This window comes from Pan paniscus, chromosome 6 (genome assembly GCF_029289425.2).
Source record: "Pan paniscus chromosome 6, NHGRI_mPanPan1-v2.0_pri, whole genome shotgun sequence".
In the NCBI taxonomy this organism is placed as follows: domain Eukaryota; kingdom Metazoa; phylum Chordata; class Mammalia; order Primates; family Hominidae; genus Pan; species Pan paniscus.
Genome location: NC_073255.2, coordinates 186268126 through 186294483, shown reverse-complemented (window position 1 = coordinate 186294483; position 26358 = coordinate 186268126). Strand labels below are relative to the sequence as shown.

Sequence of the window (26358 nt, the reverse complement as noted above, 5' to 3'; positions counted from 1 at the left end):
TGTGTAGCTGTGACTAAAGGCACATGCCACCACACCTGGCTAATTTTTGTCTGTGTGTGTGTGTGTGTGTATATATATATATATATATATATATATATTTTTTTTTTATTTTATTTTTTTTTTTTTTTTTAAGTAGAGATGGGGTTTTACCATGTTGCCCAGGCTAGTCTCGAACTCCTGGACTCAAGTGATCTGCCTGCCTCAGCCTCCCAAAGTTTTGGGACAACAGCCGTGAGCCACCACACCTGGCCTGTGGTACTTCCTTCATAGTGGGAAACATTTTTAATTTCCATTATGATTTCTTCATTGACACATGGGTTATTTTAGCAGCATAATTCTCATTTTTGAATATATAAGAATTTCTGGTTATTATTTAATTCTAGCTTAAAAGGTAAAAGTATTGTCAGAGAACATACCCTATATAATTTCAATATTTTAAATTTATTTACACTTACTGTAGAGCTTAATATATGGTCAGTTTTTGTAAATGTCCTGTGTATGCTTGAAGAGAATGTATATTAAGCAGTCCCATGGCACACAGTTTTTGTTTGCTTGTTTGAGATGGAGTTTTACTCTTTACACAGGCTGCAGTGCAGTTGCATGATCTCAGCTCACTGCAACCTCTGCCTCCCGGGTTCAAGCGATTCTCGTGTCTCAGCCTCCCAAGTAGCTGGGATTACAGGTGCATGCTACCATGCCCAGCTAATTTTTGTTATTTTTTGTAGAGACAGAGTTTCACTGTGTTGGCCAGGCTGGTCTGGAACTCCTGGCCTCAAGTGATCCATCCGCCTCGGCCTCCCAAAGTGCTGGGATAACAGGTGTGAGCCACCGCACCCGGCCCCATGGTGTACTGTCCTATACGGGCATCAATCAGGCCAATTTTGTTAAGGAGCCTGTTCGAATCTTCTACATCCCTCCCAATTTGTTCCATCATTTTCCGAGAAAGATATGCTAAAACCTCCCAAATATGATTGTGAATTTGGGTGTTTCTCCTTTTAGTTCTTTACATTTTGAGGCCAGCAGAGGAAAGAATGGAATTTTTTTTAACCCACAACAGTGTTAATACAAAATAAGGCAGGGAAGAAAAGGCCCCTCGGAAGAGGTGGGACAAACAAAAAGCACAAAGTAAGAAAGTCTGTTAAAGCCTCAATAAATCAGTCAGTCGATTACATTTAAATGGATTAAGGGCTCCCAGTTGACGAGCAAAATCTATCAAGATGGTTTATGAGATAAAATCCTTAGGTTGTGCATAGGAGTCACATCCAAAACACAAACCCGCACAAAGGTTAACAGCATGCCTGCTGCTCTTGACCAAGCACCTTCAGCGGGGAGCAGTGAATCGTGGTTCTTGCACCCCGCAGGCCAGCCTCCCTTCCATCAGGACCCCTGGGGGTGGCCAGAAAATAATACCCTGGTCTGTCCCAGCAGGCAAAGGCTGGGAGGGGGCATCTGTGCCCAGGGTGAGGATGCGCCGAGTGCTGGCGGCACTGGTGAGGGCTCGAGCTCTCTTCCTAGCTCTGCTGGTTGAAGGCTGCCTAACTGTGACAGTCACTTACAGCCACCATGCTCATTTGTTCAGTTGTGCCTGTCAACTAGGGTTTGCGTGGTGGCTGTTTCGGAAGCCAGCAAAGCAAAACCACCTTAATGTGCCACATGGAAGTGTAAGGTGTCCCCCCTCCCATTGAGTCGACAGCCCAGTGACCCCTGCTTAGAAGGGAAAGGAGAATGGGAGGACAGGCAGGCAGGATGGGACTGTACCAGCTGCAGCAGGGGTGGGCAAGAGTCCTCTCCTCACAGCCAGAGTCAGGGCAGGGGCAGTTTCGCTTCTCAACCCCCCTCTGAAACTGTGTCCCACCCCTTGCCGTGGCTCTGAAACGTGCCCGGCACTGCTCCCTGCTTATTACAAGGAGAGCTCCTCAGGCAGGAGCAACCTAGAAACTTTCCCTTCCTGATTCTGTGCAAGCATGGCTGTGAGCGAACAGCCTCCGTATTTCAACAAACATCCTACTTGTATGGTCTTAGGATCTGTTTCCAGACAGTCACCTCGGGGCTCACTCTAGTCCTGAAAGCATCTTCCCATCCCTTTGTGATGTTCAGTCCGTTGCGGGCATTCCCCTCTGACAGGTGTCCTTGCCCTGCTGCTTCTACAGGGTGGCAAAGAGCAAGGGCTTCAGCTCCCAAGCTCAGCTGCAGGGCACTTAGGCTCCGAGTGTGTCCCCAGTGACCCTGACTTGAGGGACACACTGGGCGCTGCAGCCACAAGGCACTGCTCCTGTAGTCATGGTGGGCAGCCAGCATTGCCCCAGGCCACAGTGCTGGTGTCCCAGGCTCCTCAGGGACCTGAGGACAGGGCTAAGTGTGCCAGCTCACACCAGGCTGGCCCTGCCAGTCAACAGGTGCACATACAGGTCCTGAAGCCACCTCAGGTCAAATAAGGGATTTGGGGGCACACAGGTTGCATTCTGCCTCTTGGGAAGATGATGCAAGGGAATGACAGGCAGGCTGGTTCCAACGCATTGCCAAGCGCCAGCTGAGCGGGCTGGGAGCAGGCACATTCCGGTAACCAGGACAGAAGTGGGCTAGTGATACCTGGTCATGTCTTTTCCCAAGACAAAACCAGGAAGACTGGCCCAGCCCGTTCGGTGTGTTACAGGCTGAACTGTGCCCCTCCCCAAATGTGTATGGTGAAGGCCTAACCTCCAGTACCTCCAAATGTGACCTCACTTGGAGAGGGGGTGTTTAGAGAGGTAATCAGGTTAAAATGAAGTCATTAGGGTGGGCCATAACCCCATACAACTGCTGCCCTGATATGAAGGGGAAATCTGGAGACAGCTGTGTAGAAAACACCATCTGAACAGGAAGACAGCCATCTACAGGCCAAGGGGAGAGGCCCGGGACCAATCCTCCCTCCCAGCCCAAAGCAGGAACTGAACCTGACACCTGAATTGTAGACTTCTGTCCTCCAGGACAGAGACAATATGTGCTGCTGTTGAAGCTGCCCAGTCAGGGTTCCTCTGTGAGGCAGCCCCAGGGGACTCAGAGTGTGCCCCAGGAGTCCTGTGGGAATTGCCCTGCCCTTCCTGGCACACTCCTGAATGTTCTCGAGGATGTCTGGGAGACGAGGCAGCGTGCTGGTGGCACAACCAGCCCTGCCCCAGCGTGGGCCCACATGGAGCTCCCTTCTATAGGAGTCAGGGCCTTCCTTAGCAACTCACTTCTTTAATTTCAGAATCCACAGAGGTAAGTCCAGCTTAGACCAGGGGGCTGAGTTCTCTCAAATGAAATCTGTGCCAATATTTACTCCAGGAAGGCAAGAGCCCAGCCCTTCAAGGCTCCTGAGATCAGGAACAGCTGGTGGTTAGGAGGCGCTCTCCTGGCCGCTCTAGCTGTGTGGGGCACCCCCTGCATATGTGGGGCACACGTGGCCTATGCACACCACCCACCTACAAGCTTGGGCGGCTCCAGTGGGAAAGACAGGAGAGGGAAGCAACATTTGATTGAATCTGAGCCAAGAGGGCCAGAGGCTGAGGAAGGCACCCCCACAGCAGCCTTCTGAGCAAACAGCACCTGGGGGCTCTACCCAGTTGGGACAAAGGGCGAGGCTCCCAGCAACAGTAAGGGAGATGGCGTCCTCTGGGAGAGGGTGTCCTGGGGTGGGGTGACAGGGCTTCCACGCCACCACTGCACCCTCGGCAAGAACGAGCAGATGTGGAGAAGAGGAATGCCATCAATGCGCCCCCCATCTCGGGTCCCTGTGCTCCCCACCCCACAGTTCTTCCTGGAGGGCCCTCTGCACTCCTCCCAGCAGGCTGCTCGGCTCCTTGGGCCGCTCTGGGATCCCGTCTGGTGCCACTCCTGAGGTCGGCACATCTGCATCTGCACTGGCTGCAGGAGGAGAGGCTCCCTGCAGGGGTAAGGCAGCAGGCACTAAAGGGGGAAGGGGACTCTGGTGGCCCCCGGTATGTGCGAGGAGGGGGTGTGCAGGCGGCGCAGCATGGCAGCTGGGTGTAGAGGACAGCAGCTGCTGGGAAGAGCTGCAGTGGAGCCCAGGAGGTTCTGCCGGGGGAGCGTCTGGAGGCAGCGGACGTGCCCGGCGAGCGGTCCCTCTGGAGAGTCCTTGCAGGTCACCAGCCCTGCAGCTCTCTCCCTGGCCACGCAGGATCTTTGGTTTAGGCCTCGTGGGTCCCTTCTGCCTCCAGTAGGGCAGGTGTCTGTGACCAGGGCCATGAGCCCAGCGAGGTCCCCGTGGGAGGGTCCACATCCAGGAAGCTTGGCCCATTGGCCCAGGGCCTTGGGGGCGCCTCCCCAGCCGATTCACCTGGGTCCTCATGGTGGCCACTTCCTGAGCCAGGCCTGCCAGCGCCGTGGCGAGCCGATCCAGCTTCTCCGCAAGGGCAGCACCGAGGCTGTGCAGCTCCTGCTGCAGGGGCTTCCCACAGTGGCATGGCGGCTGCAGGGAGGAGGCTGGCAACACAGGAGGCGCAGCTTCCGGAGGGGGCAGCTCCGGAGGGGGAGACTCACTGGGCAGCTCAGGCAGGCCCTGGGGGAGCAGCCTCTCATGGGTCTTGGCTAAAACCAGAGCAAGGACCGGTCAGAGTTCCTGGTTTGTAAGGACCTTTCTCTCCCCAGAGGTCCCATGAACCAAGGGTGCTCAGTACTCTGCCTCCTCCAAGGCCCAGCTTCCAGAAAGGAAGGAAGGTGGGTGAGGCCTGAGAACGCAGATGCCAATGCTTATGGCATGAAAACTGGCTATGTCTCCTGGCTGTTCCCCAAACTGATGGGCAGGATCAAACACAGGTTGGGTTTCTGTGGTAACCAGGCTTTCCTAAACTGCGGTCTTCCCACCTTCTAGGAATCGGTGGGTCTTTGTGTTGTTGATGAGACCAAATGGCACCCTGCCCTAGGAGTCAGTGAGAAAGGTCCAGAGCCCCCGAGACAGCATGAGGCCAAGGCCGTGGGAGCACCAGGAGATGGGCCAGGAGGGCCAGGCAAGCCAAGGGCCTTCTGCGCATTTTTTTGTGGGGTGACCCTGGGGCCACTCCAGAACTCAGTGCTCTTCGTTACAGGCAAACCACAAGGGTTCCCACCCCCTTCTGCTTTTACTCTCCCTATTGAGAAGTTACAGATTCATAGGAGTCATAAGCTTTTTTTTTTTTTTTAAAAAAAAGATCACCTAATCCTTCGCCCTAAATTCCCTTGGAATTGGTCCCAACCCTGGGCAAACCACAGGAAAGGCTTGGCCAGGCACCTGCCATTCCTAACCTGTTTAGCCCCAGGCCGGGCGCAGAGATGGTTTCTTCCCTGTTTCTCTGGGCCCCCAGCTGTGGCTCTGCCCTGCTCTTTTCGGCACCTCCAGGGCTTTAAACCGAGGAAAAAGTGAAGACTGGAGTAGCTAAAGGACCCAACCGCTGTTTGGTCAAGTTCATCAACAAGGATCTCGGCCTGGAGACCCCAGCCAGGACTTCTACAGAGGACAGGCAAGGCTCAGTGGCCCCAGGCAGCTCAGAGCTCTCAGCAAAGTGGTGGTGCCTGGACAGAAGCCAACATCCTGAGCCAGTAAGAGAACCTGCTGCAGGCCACACTGAAAGTTCCTGGTGTGGGGCTGTCCCCAAGTGACCCAGGGCACTAGGTGCCAGGCCCCCTGCATGTCTCCACCATGAGTCCGTAGGGGCAGGTGTGTGACACGGAGCCAACCCTCTCACAATGACCATGGCCAGGTCATCCTAGCCTCAGTTTCCTCACCTATTCTCTAAAGTCCCCTCAAGCCCCAAACTTTGATCCTTCACTTCTCAATTTCCACCTCTAAAAGGTGTGTCTGCTTTTATGAAAATCCCAACTGCTTCTGTGATAAAACACTGAAAGGAAATATACAACCTGAAGTGCATTACAGGTGAGACTTCCTACCCATCACCCAAACACTGACCCTGGAAGGCTGTTTTCCCCAAGCTGGGGCTCTGGGTCCTGGCCCGTGCAGAGGGAATGGGGGAAGTCACCAGTTCACCTGCAACTCTGGGTCTTCCATGTCCAAGCTCCAGGCCTCTGGATGCTTCACTAACCCTGGGCCTTTTCTCCAGCTGAGAAACCGGGCAGGGATCCTGAGCTGTACCTATAGAAAGAGCACAGAGACCTTGGGGCAGGGAGACGATCGTTTGGCCAGAGCCATTCTGACATACCCTAAAACAATATCAAACTCTCAACTTTTAAACAATGATTAAATGAGATAGAAGACGGAAACTTGGCCCATGAGGGAGCCTAATTCTGGTGGAAGGACCCGCCGCGGTGCGTGTGTGTGTGGTGTTCCTGCCCTGTATGCAGGGGGCTCCGGCAGGAGGAGGCGGCTGGGAAGGCAGCTGGGAAAAAGGACTCTCATCTGCGGGTCCTGCCCCAGTGAGACTTCCAAGGGCGTGCTGGGGCATCCTGTGGTCCACACCCAGCCCACTCTGCCATTTTCCGCTAGGCCCACTGCAGAGTGAAGAATGTGGTACAGCCCGGGTCTACACAGACTAGGGCCAATGCCTGTAAATGGAGCCAGCTGCAGGAGTTGGGGAGAGCTCCCTCCCCTGACCATTTCTGGCCTCTTCCTCCTTCTCCCCTGCTTCTCCCTCCTTCTACCACTGCTTCTCCCTCCTCGTCCTCGTCCTCCAGCACTCCTGAGGGGGCCAGGACAGCAGGTACTCTCTAAACTCTCTTTTCTCCCAGGCAACCGGGACCTGTCTCCTGTCCCATCTGCTTTTTCTGCTAGGAGCAAACAGTGGGTCACAGTGAGATTGAGAAGCAAGGTGGCCTGGGGCAATAGGCAGCATTCTAGCTTTCCTAATGGGACACTCTCCAAGAAGTACCCCCAGCTGGGGAAATCTCACTTTTGAGACTTTTGTTATTGATTGCCAAGTTTTAAAAGCATACGCTATTATTGTATAAATACATCCACATCTGTCTACATGCACACGTGTATATTAGCAAGTGCAAACACCGTGTACGTGGCATCAAGTGAGTGGCTCAGACCTCCCTGCAGCTGCTCACCAGCACCCCCAGCAGCCCCGCCCTCCTTCTCGGACACAGCTCACCTTACAGGGAACTAAAGCATGGCCAATGTGCAGGACTCCCTGGCAAGAGCCAGGCAAAGCGACAGGCAGGACTCAGAGGATCCAGTCTGGACTCCTGGTCCTCTGGGGGACGCATGGGCGCCCCCTCAGGAGACCCCAGGCTCACCTGCACCGAGGCCGCTGCAGTACCTGGGCTCTGTTCTCCTGGGTTCTTCACCAGGGCTGCTGCCACTGCTGCCAGCAGGGGTCCCACCAGGACATGGGGACAGAAGGACAGGAGGCTTACAGCTGGGAAGGCGGTCCCTGTCTAACGTCACAAACAAAGCTGGCATCAGAGTGGTGACTGGCGCCCTGGCACACACCCTGCTATCCTCCCTCTCCGCACAGGCTCACCCTGGGGGAGCGGCTTCCAGAGCTCAGGCTCTGGCCTCGGGTCTTCTCCTTCAGAGCCGCTGAAGCTCGAGCTGGAGCCGGGGCTGGGGCTAGGGCTGGGGCCTGCCATGCAGGCGAAGCGCAAGGGCCTTACAGGCAAGATCCCCCTCAGGGCGCTCTCCAGGCAGTGCAGCGGGGAGGGCTTGGGGGCAGACCCTGGGCAGGGGACCAGAGAGTGCTCTGTCATCAGCCTGAAGAGAGCCAGGCCTCTGCCTTAGTGTCTGGGCACACAGAACCAGTCCCCTTTTCAGCTCAGCCCACAATCAGCATGCGTTCTAGTGGAGACTAAATGGCTGCCTCTCTTGCCAGAGAAAGAGGACAAAAGTGAAGCCAGAGCCTGGCCAGGACCCCAGCAGCTTTGGAAAGTCTGCTGGGGAACTTTCTGGAAGTCTCCAGTCCTTGGAAGCCATTAGCAGTCAGGTTCTAGCCAGGCCTAGGTCTCACAGGCCAGGCGGCTTCTCCCACCAGGCAGGTGCCATCCCTGCACCCCAGTATCTCACAGGGGCCAGCAGCCCAAGGGTGGGGCTCAGTTAGGGCCCATCCTTGTCTGATGGGAGGGTCAGCAAAACCGCATTTATTCAGCAAAGGCATCCCAGCAGGCCCTGCAGCAGATCTAGGAAGGAATTCTGCTGGAAGTTAAACCAAGCAGCAGCAGTGGACGGCAGGAGCCCCCTCAAGAAGCTTCTCCACTGGAGAAACCCAATGGATGGACACAAACAATGATCTTCCCGACCCCGCTCCTTGTCAGCACTTTGTGACACTTTATCTTCTTGTTTAGCGAACCTCAGTTTCTGTTTGGCACCAGCTTCTGTCCTCTAGGGAAAGGATGAGAGATGGGGAAGAAACAGAGGGACAGAGAGGGAAGTCTATTTCCTTGTCAAACACTTTAACTGAAGCGGGGCTGTCAGTACCGAGGGCAGGTGCCAGCTCACCCTCTGGGAGCCACCTCCACACTCCTGGCCTGGTGGCCCCAGGGTCTTTGAACCCCCGCTGGTGGCAGGCGGGGACGCAGCTGGAGGTGAACACCTGTGGGCTGACCAGATGGAGGCTCCGGGTGGGCACTTCTCCCCTACTCTGCCCGAGACGGGCTGACTCGCGGGCCTCGGCCCTCAGTCCTGTTTTAATGAGAAATCAGAAGGCCTGTCAGCCCCACGGGGCCTTGTGCTGCCACAGAAGGGACAGGGAACAGTTTCTGCCATTGCTGGGCTCTCAGGCACACCAGAATCAGGTGTGGGAAACACCCATCTGTCATGTTCCAGGGAGCGCCCGAACCCTCCAGAACCTCTCTATTCCCAGACCCAGCTGCGTGGACCCCTGGGCTTGGAGACTGGTGCCCAGACACCAAGGCTCGTGGGGCTGGCACGGCCGGGACAAGGACACCCAGCCACAAGGAGCCAGCTCCAGCTGGGATGGTGGAACCGCAGACAGTGGCACTAAGGTGCCAGCAGGTCTACACATGTGTGCTGCAGACTATCTGGCTTTCTGGCCTCCAACAAGGCTCTGCCCAGGCCTGTTTCCAGAGCACCATGTTGGCTCAGGAGCAGATCTGAGCCCACAGGTGCAGCGCCTAGGGCATCCTCAGAGCAGCCCTGTCTACACCCAGGGCCCCGGCAGCCACTATTACCTTCCTTGTCTGCTGTCCAGTTCCTGGGCTCTGCTCTCCTCGGTCCCCTGTCTGCTGCTGAGGAGCAGGGCCAGGCAGGCCGCAGCGCAGGCATAGGTATCTCCTTGAGACAATTCTCCAGACCCTGCAGCGGGGAGCTTCCTGGTGGGCTTCCTGTGAAGATCAAACATTCACAGATGAGGGGGACTGTAGCTCAATCTCTGCAAACTGCAGAAGCCCCCTGTCTTCTGCTGTGTCCAGGGAAGGGGGGTCACAGGGGTGCTGGGCACAGAGCACTGGACGTGTCAGTCCTGGCTCTGGGGCGGCCCTGCTTTGGCTGCCGTGGAAGAAGCCTGGCCTGTCCTGGCCACCCACACAGAAGCCTGGCCTGCGGCTGTCATGAGGGCGTTGGCCACAGGTGTGAGCTCTAGTCCTCCTTAGCACACCCAGCTGCCACCACCGTGAGGGATGACACATCCTGTGTCCCCAGCACAGGGGATGGCCCCACAGATGGAATGTGCTAAGACTTCCTTCACCACTCACAGCAGGGGAACAACACAGGCCCCCTGGCCTCTGGGCCATGGCAGGCCAACATGCATGCAACTTCAACTAGGAAAGAACTAAATACACTGCAAACATCCTATTTCCAGTGACAGCTGTGCGAGTAACAGGAACTAGATGGATTGAAACTCTGGAGTGAGGAGAGCCCTTCCTAATAAAGCGGACAGTGCTGCCACTCTCTTTCCCGAGAGCATTTGCTGACGACTCTGGGCCCAGGCACAGGGCGGGAGGGTAACCCTCAGAACTTCTGAATGTCCACAGGCTGGAAGGGCAGGGACCAGCCCTTCCAGACCAGGAAGGGCTGGAAACCAGAGGACCCCCACATGCATTTTCTCCACAGCACGTTCGCTGAGTTCTGGGGCAACAGAGGGAGCCGGGAGTTGGCTGGAAGCTTCTGACAGGCAGTGTGAAATATCCTGCAGTTTGGGTTACTTAGTAAACAAAGTCTGCCCAGGCAGGACACATGAAGCATGCTACTGAATACCACACTGCTGTCCAAAAGAAGAAACTGGTGCTAGTGGCCAAGGAATATGAAAAGTATAGAAAGGGGTCAAAGACAAATGCTGACGACAAAGGCAGCCTGGAGGGGGCATGTATAGATGCTGCCCTCTGTGTGAGGAGGAGGAGGGGAGTGAACGCACAGCAGTGGCAGGAGGGGCTGGAGTGCCGAAGGCTTCATTTTCCCTACATAACCTTTTATAGCTTTTGAACAAAGCTATGTGATCATATTACCTATGAAGTCAGTTGCACTTTAGGGGAAAAGCCCCACACCCAAGGGGCTAACCCATAGTGGGGCTTGGGAATTCAGGCTGCTGTGGACACTGGCAGGCCCCAGGCCTGTTCTACAGGCCCCACAGGCCTGGCCAGAGCTGTGGCTGCTGTGAGAGGCCTGTTCGGTGAATACATTGGCAGTCAGGACACAGGTGAGCACGGAGGGACTGGTGTCGGCAGGACAACACAGACCAAGAGGACTTGGATTAACCAGGTGGGGGAAATAAAAAGGCCAAGAGGGGATGCTGGAGTCCTGCAAGATCCCCAAGTCTGCAGGAGCAACTCGATTGGAGTGACCGGGGGAGGCACAGGTCACCAAGCACACGCTCAAATGTTTCTGACATGAACCTCACTGTATGTTTTCCTAAGTTGGGGGTCAGTTTGATATTACAGGCAATTCTTTGTGGCTGGGGTAAGGAATTCAATGCAAAAAGGAAATTTTTATGTATTTATTTTTGAGATGGGGGTCTCACTCTGTCACCCATGCTGGAGTGCAGTGGTGTGAACATAGCTCACTGCAGCCTCAAACGCTGGGGCTCAAGTGATCCCCTGCCTCAGCCTTCTGAGTAGCTGGACTACAGACTACAGGTGCTACTCCACCCAGATAATTTTTTAAATCTTCTGTACAGGCTGGGCGCGGTGGCTCATCCCCGTAATCCCAGCACTTTGGGAGGCTGAGGCGGGCAGATTGCCTGTGATCAGGAGTTCGAGACCAGCCTGGCCAACATGGCGAAACTTCTCTACTAAAAACACAAAGATTAGCTGGGCACGGTGGCGGACACCTATAATCCCAGCTACTCGGGAGACTGTGGCAGGAGAATCGCTTGAACCCGGGAGGTGGAGGTTGCAGTGAGCCGAGATTGTGCCACTGCACTCCAGCCTAGGCAACAGGAGTTAGACTCGTCTCAAAATTTAAAAAAAAAAATTTCTGTATAGACGGAGTCTTATTATGTTGCCCAGGCTGGTCTCAAACTCCTGGCCTCAACTGATCTTCCTGCCTCAGCCTCCCAAAGTGCTGGGAGTACAGGCGTGAGCCACTGTGCCCAGCCCAAAAAGATTTTAAAAGAAATCTTAGACATTGTCCTGTCCCTTCTGAGACAAGTCACTAAAATGGAGCCCCCCCTCCACCCTAGGCTCCCACAACCCACCCAAGATAAGTCCCCCATCTGCTCCTGCCTCAGTATCCCTGGCTCTGCTCCCAGCATGGGCATGGGGGTCTGACCCAGTCAAGCCAGAGGGACTGGGCAAGGGGCCTCGAGTCCTCTCCCAGGATGAACCCCAGCCTCGGGCTGGCCCAGCTCACCTTTTCCAGGATGCTGCCCCTGGTTCCCCACAGGACTCCCAAAATCCAGGTCCCAGTCGGTGCTGCTGGATGAGGAGAAGCTGGTGGGGGTTCCTCGGGGGGCCAGGGGCCTGGTGGGGCCATCTCTCACACAGCTCTGCAGACCCAGAGGCAGAACAGGCTCTCTGGTCGCTTCTGTAGGGAACAGCACAGTTGTGGTCACCAGGAGGCTCACTGGAGAAGAGACTCCTGGGCCATGGGGTGCACGGGCACCAGAAGACCCTGCCCCAAAGTATCTCCCACTAGGGTTTCCCTGTGGCACTGATTCAACTCCCATAGCACGTGACCCACAGAAACCCCACAGTGAGTCTCGTGACTGGAGAGAGTTCTGAGAGAAGGAAGTACGGCAGGAAGATCTGCACTGGCTTTCAGCACATGCGGGCGGCTGTTTGGGGGCGAGTATGAAAGGCAGCCTGGGGGAACGGGCCTGTGTCTCAGGAGGCCGGGGAACACAATGACCCGACAGTCCTCAGCATCTGCCTCCGCTGCCACGCTCAGGGACATGCCACCCCGCGCCCATGGCCACAATCTACCTTCACTGTGTGATCTATGGGGTTGCAGTTCAGGCTTCTGAGACCTAGAGTCTCCTGGCTGGGGGTTCTGGGAACAAGAAGTGGGTGGCAGCTGGGAAGGTGACGACCCATTTGGGGGAATGCCCTTCAGACAGGCTTCCAGGGCTTCCAGCGGTGAGCTTGAGGCACTGGCAGCTGGAACAGGAGAGAGCACCCTGTTACCATCTCCCACACATTCCAGCCTTGCCCATCAGACCCCTGGCTGGCTCTACCCGACGTGCTTTCTGCAGGGGTGACGAGTCCTGTACCAGGCTCTGGCACCTGCCAGGCAGGAAACCCTTCTGTGGGAGACTGATCGGCTCTCGCCCCCCACCCTGCTCCCTGGAAGGCATGAAGATAGGAGGGGAGTGAGGAGGGCCACACGTCAGCAGGGGTAGCTTTCAGGGCCAGGAATCACTGCAAAACGAAGGCCCCGAGGCAGCGGGGGCTTGGACAAAGGCCTGGGCTGAGGAGGCCGTGGGTGAAGGGATTCACTGCTTGGGAAGAAAGGCCAGGGGGCGGCTCCCTGCTGAGAGCTGCTTCCCTGGGGTTACTGGAACCTTGCCAGGGACTGACAAGCCCATGGGGAAGACCACCAGAGCAGCCAACCTCAGGCCTCACCTTGAGCCTCAGGGCCCCAGCTGGGTTGGGGGACCCCTCTGGTGTCTCCAGTGGCTGAGGGACTGAGGGGCTGCCTGCCAGGCTGACAGGATGCGGGTCCTGGGGGGCTCTGGACCCAGCTGTTCTCCATCTTCACAGAGAGCAGACCGCCAGCTCCAAGACCAGGACAGGGAGGAGGGGTCAGGAGGCATCCAGGCCCTGCGGGAGGAGGCCATTGGGAAGCCCAAGGTTCAGGCCTGGACTCACCCTGAGAATCCCTTGTGGCCTTTATAGGGTTAGGAGGGGCTTCCAAAGCCCCTGTGCCTCCACGGCAGTCACTGGCTCAGACTGCTGTCACTTGTCAATCACCAGCAGAGACCTGAGTCACACGCCTCCTCCCCTACCATGGCCCCTTGGGGTGCCTCCAAGGTTTCTACCAGGCATGAAGTCGGCCCTCCCCAGACAGCACCAATCATGTCTTTCTCCATGGCCAGCACACCTGACTCAACCCAGCTGCTCAGGGCTTTGTTCTGAGAAGCTAACAAGCTGAGGTGACATGCACGGAACATGAACCCATGTGTGGGCTGGGTGGGTATAATTAGGATTTGGGGTTCCCAGCTCTCACACACATGGCAGAAACCTGACCCAAACACACAGGACCCCAAGCCACAATGAGGAGCTGCGTGTGTGCTGGGCTAGAGCTCCATCCTCTATTTCTTGATCTCGCTCCCTCCCCACTTTCCTTTCAGAATGTCCAGCTCCTCCTCTAAGAGCCAGCCTGAGAATTATCAAGTGCTGACCGAGCCCCTCCCACACAGCTCGCTCCACTTACACAGTGGGGATCCCCCGCATCCGGCTCCTCTTCCCGACAGGCCAATATGGGGGCCTGAGTGTTTGTGGTGGGGGCCACCTACAGCCCTGCCTGGGGCAGGGTAATGTAGGATGTCTGGGGGCCCTCCCAGCCCAGCGAGAAGCCTTTACCTCCAGAACCCCTTTTCCAGGCTCCTGGATTCTCCTGTAGCCGTCGGTTCCCCACTCCTGAGGGACTGGGATGCCTGTCCTGGGCCTCGGGGAGCTCCTTCAGACAGTTTAGCAGACCCTGGAGGGGACAATCCCCTGAAACCGCCTCGGTCTTCACTAAAGGAAAAAGGAACATGTTTTCACCTGGAGCTCAGTGTCCTCAGCCTTCATGACAAACAACAAACAGGGGACAAGTTAGAAGGGCGTGGGGCCAACTTTGAAGATGAGGCTCTTCCAGTGGCTCGCTGAGTCTTCCCAGTGCCTGGGTCCACACACCTGCCAGAACCGGACAGGGCAAAGAGGGAAGCCATGGAAGTCGCCTTGCAGGCAGACAAGTGGCATCACTCTGAGGACAAATTGAAGGAAGTGGGCTGTCAGGGTCACTGTTTGAGATAGCTCTGGGGTCCTGAACAGAACTTACATTTGAGGAAAATGGAGTTGTACAGTAAGCACATTACTGCAGCTAAGCTCACTGTGGCCCTGTGAGTAGGAACAGCCTAGGCTCAAGGCATCAGGAGCCTCTCTGGGTCTGACTCCAAGACCTGTGCCCTGGCCCCTCCACCATGCTGTCCAGAGCCCAAGCCCACCCCATGCATCATGCTTGGCGTCAATGCAAAGCAACACATGAACTCTGCAGCTCTTCCCCTCGGGTCCCAAGTCGGGAGGAGGAAGAGACATGAAGAAACCAGGGCAAAGCCTGCTTCCGAGTTTCCTTTTCCCAAACGCTGCCCTTAAGAGAGCCACCTGGCTCCAGAAAGGTGACACTGGCAACACAGCAGCGACCAAGCTGGTAATGATCCCTAAGGGAGACAGTTTGGAGCAGGAGGAATCGCTGTTGAAATGCAAACCAAGCTTCAGAGACCTCAGCCTGAGGCCCCAGGACTCACCTGCCCAGGGCGGGCTCCCAGGCCCCAGGTCTGCTCTGGTTAGCCTGGACGTGCCCAGGCTAGGGAGAGGTGGCAAGAAGCTTGGGGATGTCGCGGGGTGCCGGGGCCCAGGCACAAGGATTTCCTTCAGACAGTTGATGAGGCCTTGCAAGGGGCTGTTCCCAGGAGAAATTCCTGTGGCACATGCAAGGTGGGCCTGGGTCAGTGCAGTCCTGACAGGACACCGGGAGCGCTTTGGCAAGCATTCAGGTCTCCGGGCGGCTGAGATTCCCGCCCGTGAGAACGCAGCCAAGGCCTGCCCGGTGGAGCTGCCACCAGGCCCAGGCGGGGGAGCAGCATGACCTCCTCGTGTGAACTAAACACACTTCCCCATCGCCACCCCACTAAGGAAAGCCCGCCTCTCACCAGCCTCCGAGGTCCCTCTCTCCTGTCCTCTGTGGCTCTTCCTTCTGCTGGGGCTATGGGTGGGAGGGCTGGGCTCCCCGCCCAGGGCTCCTGGGCCTTCCTTCCTTGTAGGCCACGGTTTGTCGGCAGTTTCTGTTGCAGGAGAAGACAAGAGCGCCTTTCTAGCCCCAGCTCCAGACTCTGGAAAATCACCCCAGATCTGGTTCCCATAGAGGACAGCCCTCTCCAGCCACCCAAGTCCCTGTTCGAGGAGGGCTGAGGGCCTTTACCGTTTCTTTCTGGTTTAACTGGAAACAGCAAGACTGTTGGTTCACTGTGAACACTCCCAGACCCTTCCCCCTGAGCCCAGCCTCGGAATTTGGCTCAGCAAGTGATGCCGGCAGCCTCGACATGTAGGCCACAATCTCACACTCACGCTTCTCAAACCAGGGCACACACAGGGCACACAGAACCCCAGAGAAGTGTGCCCGACGACCCCTGAACACCAGATGAAACCACGGCTAAATGGGGTATGCTTTTTGGGAGTGCCAATTTTATTCCATATAAATTTGAAGTATTTTTTTATAAAAACAGACAAATGCAAAATTTGTGAGAAGTTTTAAAAATAAAATGAGACCCCAGAGAAATCCTAGGAGCTCCCCTTGACCTGCTCTGCAGTTAGGGTTGCTGTGATGAGACGGTCTAAGGATCAGACCAGTGCACACAGGTAGGTCAATGCTGCTGGCCGTGGGCCTGCATGTTAGAAACTGCCGGAGGCTTTCTGTGTACAAAGTGCTCAGTGATCGGGGCGGGATGACAGGCTCCCCAGGGGCTGAGCATCACACCTCCTCTTTGGTGTTTACACCAGAGGCTAAATATGTTGTCCTGCTCCCTGGCGTACTTTGTTAACAAAAGAACAGCACAACAAGGGAACTGAGTCCTAGAAAAAAATGAAGAGGGCACAGGGTCCAGGTCCTCTGACGCCACGATCGGGGCTTTTGAAATGCTGGTTCTCCCTGTCCCTGCTGTGTCAGACTCACTGATGGGGAGAGGACTTCCCTGGACCCCGTCACCAGTTGGGCCACTGGAACATGAGCTGTCGGTGGGCGTGGTGGCCAGGTGGGGCCGGCTGGTAGGGCCGTCTGGAAGGCAGCTGAGCAGGCCTCGGAGAGGGCAGGGCTCTCTTGCCGCAGCTGCTGTCGGGAAAAGAGGGAGAATCAACAACTGGTAAGATGCCCCTAACATTGTCACACTGTCACATTCTGGGTCCTTCCCTTGCCATGTACTGCTAACAATGACCAGGATGTCAGCCACCTATGTGTCGTCATCACTGGGCTCTGAATGGGGCCATGGTGGGTGGAGGGTGACAAAGCCACACAGAAACCACCATGCTAAAGTCAGAGCTGCCCTCTCGCCAGCTATGGGCATGTGCTCAGAGGGCGGCACACAGCCTAGCCATGAGGAACAGCAGGTGACTCTGCCTCCCGGCCTGTGCCTGCAAGCCCACATGTGGTGCAGTGCCATGGACTTGCGCTTCATCATGGGGAGTGCAGAGGAGGCTGCGTGCACTGCCCCACTGTCTGACTTACCCTCGGGGCTCGCTCGCTCTCCATCCAGGCTGGCTCCCCGGCTCTCGCTCTCGGGGCTGTCCATAGCGCCCTTGACTTCTCCAAACAAGAACTCTGGGATCTCCTTCACCAGCTGCACCAGGGCTGTGAGGTGCAGGCTGTGCCGGGGCTGTCCCCCTGTAGAGAGGCCACAGTGACCCCCCGCACCCCTGCGGCTGCTCAGCACTCACACCTACGTGCGTGTTTTCACACCCAGCATCTCACGTAATCCTCCCAGCCACATGAGGAGCAGCCAGAGGAGACATCATGTCCCATGAGATATAGAGGACCTGGGCTCAAGCCAGGCGCTCTGGCCAAGGGACAGCCAGGGCATGGGGGCGGGGCCTGGGTAACAGGGCTCCTCTGTTCTACGTTACTCATTAATCTCCATGCCTCCCAGGGGAATGCCCAGGCGGGCTGCCGCCACACTTCTCCCACCATCTGGGCCCTCTGCCTTTCCTGGCACCCCCTAAATGCCTGGCCTTGCCCAATCTGGGCCAGTGGAGCACATCCACCATCTGAGGTCTTGGGATGTAAGCCTCGTGGCAGGACTTTTGGGAGCTGGGGCAGGTTCTGCAGGGGTGGCTGTGATAAGGCTTCAGGGTGGTGGCGGGTGGGGGGCCTGAGGCAGGAGGTACTCTCCAGGGTGACCCCAGGCTTTCTCTGAGTGCTTCTCTGCATAACAGGCTTCCAGCCCAGAGGGATGAGGGGTGAAAGCTTGGGAGGTTGCAGTAGGGGAGGCAGGGAGGTGAGAGGCTGGACTGAGTAGGCTGAGGTCACGCATTGCCTGGGGCTGAGGACCGATGAGTGGGAGGAGACACCCAAAGTCTGACAGATAACTTACCCTGGGGATCTCCACAACCAGCAGGCTCCTGCCCCTCATCAGCGTGGCTCCCTCCCCCAACAGCTCTTCCAGGCTCTGAGGGTGACAGGAAAGCAGAGAGGGGGAGCAGCTCAGCTGTCCCTGGGAAAGAAGAGGGAACTGTGGCCCTGGGAATGGAGTGGTCTCCGCTTCGCACACAGTTGCATCGCAGCCCAGGCCCCTGCAGGTCTGTGCACATTCACGTGACCACTTAAACTCAAAGAACCGCAGAGTGGTCGGAACCTCAGAGGCCGCCGCATACCCCCACCGAATTGTACCTAGAACCTGGTCCCGGGACATAGAATAGCAGCAGCGTGAACGATCCCCGTGTTCATTTCTCAGGTGGAAAGACGAAGGCTGCCGGGTCCCAGGGACTCCGGCCTCCCTTCCACCGCCCACCAGGCTCCTGCCACACGTGCTGCTCCCTCCTGTCCTTACCCACAGAGACCAGCGTCTCGTAGTTCTCCCGCATCACGTCTCGGTAGAACTCCCTCTGCCCCTCCTCCAGGAGCCGCCACTCCTCCTCCGAGAACCGCACGGCCAAGTCCTTGAAGGTGATGGACACCTGCAGGCACAGTCTCCGGGGGGGTTGGTTGTTCCATCCCAGAGGGGACAGCCTAGCTGTCCCTGCACTTGGTAACCCCACCTAGGCCTCCAGGCGCACACTCCAGGATAATAGCCAGGGTCTGACATGCAGGAATCCCCTCAAGAGACAGTGCTGGGGGTGAGCTGTGTCTCTGCAGAGACACGCTGAAGTCCTAACCCTCACGCCTGTAAGTAGGACCTTATTTAGAAACAGAGTCCCTGCAGATGGAATTACTTAAGATGAGGTCATACTCCTAAGTAGGGGGGTCCCTTAGTCCAGTATGACTCATTCCTTATCAGAAGAGACACAGAGACAGACACAAAAGAAGAAAGCTGTGTGAAGACAGGCAGAGACTACAGTCATGCAGCCACAAGCCAAGGAATGCCCAGGGCCACCAGAAGCCACAAGAGGCAAGAAGGATCCTGGCCCAGAGCCTTCAGAGGGAGTGTGGCCTGCCCACACTGTGACGTAGGGCTTCGGGTCTGCAGGGCTGTGAGAGAAGACATTCTTGCTGTCCACCTAGTTTGTGTGCTGGGTTTACAGAAGTGCTCAGAAGAAACCTGGGGTTGCCCTTGGAAGCTTTGGGTCACCAGGCTCCTTTACACTCTGTACTCCTATCTCCTATTCTCTGTACTCATCTCCTCCTACCCTGCGGCTTTTTAAAATAACACGAACATTTTTGTCTATGTTTCTTTACAAAATAATCCTTCGGCTGGGTGCGGTGGCTCACGCCTGTAATCCCAGCACTTCGGGAGGCCAAGGCAGGCAGATCACCTGAGATCAGGAGTTCGAGACCAGCCTGGCCAATATGGTGAAACCTTGTCTCTACTAAAAATGCAAAAATTAGTCAGGTGTGGTGGTGGGCACCTGTAATCTCAGCTACTCAGGAGGCTGAGGCAGGAGAATTGCTTGACCCTGCCTCAAGCAGAGGTTGCAGTGAGCCAAGATCACGCCATCGCACTCCAGTCTGGGCAATACGGCGAGACTCCATCTCAAAAAAAAAAAAAAAGTCCTTCAGTGGACTTTAAAGTGGCCATCAGACACTAGAAAATGACCAGCATCAATAGGCTTGAATTTAAAATTATGGCAAAAATTAACTGTGCAAATTAAGCAAACAGAAGGTAAATTATGGGAAGGGTCCTTCCTGTTGAGAAATGAATGTTAAACTGTTTATTTGTGAGAACAAATTATTAAAGAAAACGAACACGCTCCTAATAAAGCAAAGACAATTCACCGCTTGTTTCATCTGCTCAGGGCAGTTATTTTAATTAATTAATTAATTAATTAATTAAGACAGGACCTTACTATGTTGCCCAGGCTGGTCTTGAACTCCTGGGCTCAAGTGGTTCTCCCACATTGGTCTCCCAAAGTGCTAGGATTACAGGCGTGAGCCCCTGCACCCACCCAGGTCAGTGATTCTAAAAACTGTCCCAGGCTGGGTGTGATGGTTCATGCCTGTAATCCCAGCACTTTGGGAGGCCCAGGTGGGTGGATCACCTGAGGTCAGGAGTTCAAGACCAGCCTGGCCAACATGAAACCCCATCTCTAATAAAATACAAAAATTAGCCGGGCATGGTGGTGGGTGTCTGTAATCACAGCTACTTGGGAGGCTGAGGCAGGAGAACCTGGGAGGTAGAATTTGCAGTGTGCCAAGGTCACAACATTGTACTCCAGCCCCTGTTTCAAGAAAAACAAAAAACCGTCCCTGCCACTAACCGGCAGCCTTGTTGTCCACTTACTGCCGGGCTCTCTGCCTGTTCTCCCTGAACAGCTGATAACTTGTCCCATGCAGTCACACTTACCAGTGCTCCCCTCTGGCCAGGCTGCATCTACACCCCTGGCAAGGGGCAGCCCCTCCCGTGACTGCCTGCCTGAGGCCCGGAGGCCCAGAGGCTAATGGGCAGTGAGACGCCGCAGCCTTTGCCTCCTGCCTCGATGTGCAGACTCTCCCTGAGCAAACCTCTGTGGCTCTGGCCCAGGTATGGTCACTCCCTCTCAGGAACAGTCTCAGACACCCTCCGAAACTTCTCTCAAAGAGTTATTTACATTTCTTCCTAGCATCTTGGAACAGAGAAAATGTAGCCAACATCAGGGTCTATGCAGAAGAGCGTGCAGAGCAGCCCTAGACCGCTGTCCTTAGGAAGGCCTGCTTGCCAGGAGGGCTCAGGCTGGCTTCCAGGTATTTAGGTGTCAGGAGGCTTCCCACCATTCCCTAAATGATGGGAGTGGCTCAAGGTGCCTAGGCTGAGCAAACAACGTGGTGTGTGCCACACCCCTGCTTTCCTTCTGGGAGTCTCGAATTTTGGTTCATGCCAGGCAGAGGGTTCCCACATGACATTCTGATGGCTCAACACAGAGCTGGCAAGGCAGGTCTGAGCTCTAGGTAAGAACATGATACCAGCTATGTTGGTTCCACTGGTACCACTGCTGACCTGATGTGGCCATTAAGAGGTTCCGGACCCAGAGACCAGGGCAGGGCACGGTGACTGGGGCTTAGCCTCAGGAGCCAGGCTGCCAGAATTCCGATCCCTGCCTTGTTTCATACTAGTTATGAGACCTCAGCCAAACCTAACCTATTTGGGCCTCAGTGAACTCGTCTATAATACTGGGATCATAACAACCTACCTCATAGAGATATTGTGAAGACAAAACAAATACAGGAATAGTGCCTAGAACAAATGCGGGGACTATTAATATTAAGTGCTATGATTAGTAATACTGCAGCCAGACCTGTCTGCCTAATGCCCGCTTGCAGGTCTGAGCCTGCCAGCTGAGCTCTTCCACATACTGCTCCTGACCACCGGTGTCTCTCTCGCTCCAGGCTAAATATATCCCAGTTCTTCCAGGAATCTGTAAGAGATGCTTTCCAGGCCTCTCACCATCTCAGCCTCAAGACAAACTGTTTTGTGACAAAATTCTTACAAAATGAGAATGGGAACTGACTGTGGCCAGGGTAGGCGCTTCTGCCAGTGGCCTCCCTCTCCCCAGAAAAAGCAAAGAGTGAGGGTTTTGTGTGTGAGGGAGTGAGCAAGTGTGAGTGTGCAAACACCTGGGCTACAACACTCATCTTCGGGAGGAGGAAGGCCACCACTGGCTGGCTCTGCCCACACACCACCGGCCTTCCTCCTCGGGCCCCACTTCACCTCCTTCCCCCAACCAATGGAGAAAAGCTTTCTGGGCTGACCCAGGACTCTTGCAACCGGGCAGCCTCCTAGCTCATAGCTGCACAGTGGTCCTCCTAACATCACCCTTCCACCATGTCACTAGCCCAGCACAAAAACTGCAGCTTCAGTGCCTGCTGGACCTGCCCCTCTCTCACAGTCCTTCCCAACCTAGACCTGCTCTCCCAGTGGGCCTCAGGCTCGGGCTCCCTGATCAGACCCTGCCACAGGACCTCTCAACCTGGAGGCTGTGCTCACATCGCCCTGGGCTTCTGGGAACCCTCCCCGCTCCTCTCCACCTGACAGTGACCTACCACTCCCCAAGGTCACTCCTGGCCACCTTCTCCATGAAGCTACGTAGTGTGAGGATATTCCCCTCATCAGATCTGAAAGGTCAATGGCCCAAACTCCTCACTTTACAGAACAGGAAACTGTGGTATGAGGAGGCCTTAGGATGGGGCCATGGGCATGTCTGAACCAGGGTGTCCCTAGGCTACTTAACTGTGCAGCCAGACCTGAAAAGGACATTTGACTGTCCCTGCCCAACAACATCTAATTTGCCTGGCCTCTCCCTTCTCCCCAAATGCTTGGGGGCACTAATGACGCCAAGGGCCTGGCACAGTGTTTGCTCTGCCTAGTCACACGCTGCCCCCCATCCATGGCTGCCTCGGACTGGCCAAAGCTCAGGAGCCACCACGGTTGCAGAACTGGCTCCAGGTGCCCATCCAGAAGAACGTGGAGCAGTTGCTGGTATCAGCACCAGATACCTGATACCTCACTGATATCAGCACCAGAGTTTCCCAGCATCGTCACAGCCCACACACAACCTAGCGCAAACGGTGCCCAGGCTGTCACGGCCTGGGGCTCTCCCTCCAGTTCTCAGATCTAAACGCCTTACCTGCAGGCTTCCCAAGACAAAACTTGGGGTTTGTTCTATCTTTGTTTCTCCCCATTTCCACGTCCCCAGCCCCCGGGATCCAGGATTCCACCAAGAACAGAAGTATGAGATTTACTCACTGCCTCCGAGGCCTTCATGCCCACTCTACCAGGATAACTTGTAATGAAACAAGCCACGCCAAGGGGGTTTCCCCAGGTGGAGACTGGGCCGTGGGTACCGGCGGCGGAGAGCTGGAGAGAGGTTGTCCGAGGACCTGAACTTCCCGGCACGAACCCCTGAGCATCAGGCCTGCCCCGCCTCGCCCAGCCGATCCAGAAGTTGCGGGGGGGTCCCAGCTCTTTTTCGCCCTGCCGCCTTCGGGGCCGCACTGCGCCGAGGGGTCCGCGCGTCCGCCTGCCTTACCTGGCGCGCCATCCCCGGGCTCAGCCTCCCCGCCACTCCTCGGTTTCCGGCGCGGCCCCTGGCGCGGGCGCACGCGACCCTCGTCGGCGGCGGCCCAGGTCCGCGCAGGAGAAGGCGGGGCCCGGGGCCTGGGCCGAGGGGGGGGGCGGGGGTGGGCGCGCCCGGGCCCGCCCCCGGCCTCGTTGAGCCCGCCCCGCGCGCCTCGCATCCCTTGGCGGGTGGTGCCGTTTCCGCCCGGAGCCCCCGGCTTCGGCGGCCCGGCGGCCGGCGCAGACGCGGACTACACTTCCCAGAAGGCGCCGCGGCGCCGGCTCGGAAGCGGGGGCGGAGACAGGGCGGGGCGGGGCGGACCTGGCTCGGGCCTCGTCCCCGCCCCCTCCCCTTGTCCCCGCCCCCTCCCCTTGTCCCCGCCCCCAGCTGCGGGTACAGGTTGCGCGCCGAGACCCGCCAGGCGACTGTGGGCGTGCAAGCCCGCGGGTACGCGCCGCTTATCACTCATTCATTCCCGCAGCCACCACTCGGCGCGTCCCATGTGCCAGGGGCTGATGGTGGGGATGAAAAGGGACCCATCTTTCCCACAGGCCGCGGTCGAGGAAACCCGACCTGGAGTGAAAGGGGTCGAGGGTCCGGCCGGGCGTGGGTGGGCCAGAGCAGCTGCCAGGCCCCCGTACATCCTCACGTCTTTCGCCCGCGCCCCCGCTCGCCGCAGCCATGACCTACCTTCGTGTCACATTTTGCGTGCCTGTTTGCTGGTGTGGTAACCCCAGTTGTTCCTGGCACATAGTAGGCCTCAAATAAACGTGTGGTGCGGGAAGGAAGCGCGGCCCACCCTCCTCTGCCCCCCGCCTGCGCTTCACGAGTTCGAAGGCCTGGTCTGGGCGGGCGCTGCGAGAGCGCTCCGGGGGTGCGGGCGAGGCGCAGCGAGCCTGGTTTTCCTGTCTGGAGAAGGACCCCGTCATTTTTATAGAAGGCTGCTGGAAGGGGGCCTGCGGGGCTAAGCCTGCTGTGCCAGACAGAAGCTTGGAGGGGAAGGGGAGCCTGTGGTCCCACGCAGAGGAGACTCTTCTCTGGGTTTGGAAGCCCCGTCCAGACCTTGCGGCCCAGACAGCGCTCTGCCTGGGCAATATCGGAGGGAAGGAAAGGGAATTCCTCGCCCAGTCGCCCGGGGCTGGCCCTTGCAGCCGCGCCGGCCATGATCACGGACTCGGGTACGATGCCGACAACCCCTCGACCCGGCCTCCGAGGAAAGGCGCGCGCCCGCTCGGGCAAAGCCCCCTCGGTCATACCCGAGACACCTTAGACACAGGACCGGCGTGTGCGCAGCCTGCTGAACAAGGATTTGAAGATATCACAAGGCCCCACCTCGTGGAAAGGGAAAACTTAAAAGTCCAACTTCTCATGTCAAGAGCCCTACAGGCCACAGCCCTCAGGGTAAGTCGCCTCCTGGGCTTTAGGCCGGGTCCCACCTCCGTGCCGAGGTGAGGCGGGCTCCTTACAGTAATGTGTTCCTGCTCCCAGCTCCTCTCCACCGCCCACCCTCCTGCCCAGGATCCCTAAACTTTAAAACCCCCTAAACCACGGGTCCCCAACCTTTTGGGCCAGAGCCCGGTTTTGTGGAAGGGAATTTTTGCATGGACTGGGAGGGGGGTTGTTTTGGGATGAAACTGTTCCAACTCAGATCACCATGCATTAGATTCTCCTAAGGAGCCTGCAACCTGGATCCCGCATTCACAACAGGGTTCTGGCTCCTATGAGAATCCAGCACCTGCAGATCTGACAGGAGGCAGAGCTCAGGGGTAATGCGAGCAAGGGGGAGTGGCTGTTAACTACAGATAAAGCTTTCCCTGGCTTGCCCGCAGCTCACCTCCTGCTGCACTGCCCAGCTCCTAACAGGCCAGGACTGGTACTGGTCCATAGCCCAGGGACTGGGGACCCCTGCCTTAAACTTTAACACCTGTAGAAAGAAATCTCTATCCAAGTAAGATGCACCTTTGTTTTAACCTGTGCAGATTCTTGGCACCTCTTTGACTCAAACTTCCACTTCCTGGCTAGGTTTCCTGCCCCATTTGTGGACCATCAGTCACTAAAAGCAGTTCACCAACATGAAATTTGCTGCATGGCCAATTATTTAAATTATGGAGACACTTCCTGGCACCCCCATCCCCCAAATTTTAGTTGCGCCTTTGACCCTGTAGACCTGTATTTACCTCAGCCCGTGTGTGTGCGTTAAAAAATAGTTGTGAAGACCTGTCCTGAACCAGGTTTATTGGATGGCTCTGGACACAGACAAAGGCAGGAGTGGAGCTGAAACACATCTTTAAAAATTCCTTGGCTGGGGCCAGGCACGGTGGCTTACACCTGTAATCCCAGCACTTTGGGAGGCCAAGGCTGGTGAATTTCTTGGGCCTGGGAGTTCCAAACCAGCCTAGGCAACATGATGAAACCCCATCTCTACAAAAAATGCAAAAATTAGCCAGGTGCAGTGGTGTACCCCTGTAGTCCCAGCTGCTTGGAAGGCTGAGGTGGGAGAATCTCTTGAGCCCAGGAGGCAGAGGGGGGTTGCAGTGAGCCAAGATCACACCACAGCACTCCAGCCTGGGTGACAGAGCAAGACCCTGTCTCAAAAAAAAAAAAAAAAAAAAAAAAATTCAATAATTCAGATTGGTTGTTTAGCAAGTTGATATTCAGTGGTTTAGCTTTTACCATATTTGGCTTTTGGCTATCTGGTCATTCTGTGAATTGACTTTTGGTGAACTAGTCAGCACTTTTCCCAAATGAATCTAAAGGCAAATTGTGCTGGCCAGTCCTCCATGTGAAAATGGCTGCAACTTTAAAATATTTTCTGATTTTCATTATTATTTCTTTTTCCATCCATGAGGTTATTTAAAATTACTTTTTAATTTCCAAATACGAATCTTTTTATGAGTTATTTTGTTTTTGAGTTTTGCCTTATAGTCAGAGAATGTAGTAAGTGACGTTGATTTTTTAGAATTTTCTGAGACTGCTTTGTGGCCAAGTGTGCAATAGATGTTTGAAAATGTTCCATGTTTGCCTAAAAGAGTACATATATTCTAATATTGGTGTAGGATCTAGTTAGAGCTGTAAAATCAAGCTTATCAATCATGTGGTTTATGCCTTCTATAGTTTATCATCTTTTTGCGTTTGTAACTATCAGTTACTAAAGAGGTGTTAAAATCTCATATCAAGTTCGTGCATTTGTCAATTTCTCCCTGAATTTGTGAGAATTTTCGCTTCATGTGTTTGGAGGCTGTGTGCTTACAAATTTAGAATTGTAGTATTTTCCTGGAGAATTGTTCATTCTATTATTAGAAAGTAACACTATCCCTAATAATAGTCTTTGTCTATAATCCATTTTGTTTGATATTGCTGCAGCTACACTAACTTTATTTTGGCAAGTATTTCTTTGATATATCTTTTCCTGTCCTTTTACTTTCAAACTTTGTGTATATTTATGTTTCAGATGTGTGTCATATAAGAGCATGTAGCTAGATTTTGTTGTTGCTGCTGAATCCAATCTGACAATCTCTATCATAATCATGAATCTACTGGTTTGAAAGTTAGGCTTTCCTTTTTTATTCATTTGGGGGTTACTCTGTAATTTTACACACATATTTGGTTTAATAGAAT

General features: G+C 55.5%; 2 protein-coding genes across 21 annotated transcripts in view; one reads left to right on the top strand and one right to left on the bottom strand.

The window, feature by feature from the left end:
- Positions 1-1022: 1022 nt before the first annotated feature.
- On the bottom strand, positions 1023-22949 carry KRBA1 (KRAB-A domain containing 1). 20 transcript variants are annotated; one of them, XM_008968801.4, is made up of 17 exons: positions 22711-22855; positions 18102-18228; positions 17646-17765; positions 16784-16939; positions 16235-16390; positions 15216-15347; positions 14811-14984; positions 13885-14040; positions 12925-13122; positions 12286-12459; positions 11714-11887; positions 9100-9252; positions 8408-8590; positions 7437-7631; positions 7210-7350; positions 6002-6106; positions 1023-4569 (listed from the first exon to the last, which is right to left on the bottom strand). In XM_008968801.4, exons 1-17 carry the CDS (start codon positions 22720-22722, stop codon positions 3728-3730), a joined length of 3198 nt encoding a protein of 1065 aa, XP_008967049.3. In that variant the 5' UTR covers positions 22723-22855; the 3' UTR covers positions 1023-3727. The 20 variants fall into 20 exon arrangements, 17 of the variants coding, with proteins under 17 accessions (XP_008967049.3, XP_057158763.1, XP_063462481.1 ...); XM_057302780.2 differs by having other exon boundaries at positions 16235-16387; XM_063606411.1 differs by having other exon boundaries at positions 7210-7346; positions 16235-16387.
- Positions 22950-24006: 1057 nt separating this feature from the next.
- LOC103786425 (zinc finger protein 746) overlaps positions 24007-26358 on the top strand; it is a 134864-nt gene continuing 132512 nt past the window's right edge. The window contains 1 exon segment of the mRNA XM_063606137.1: positions 24007-24141. Within this exon segment, the coding sequence (XP_063462207.1) occupies positions 24109-24141 (33 nt within the window). The 5' untranslated portion in view covers positions 24007-24108.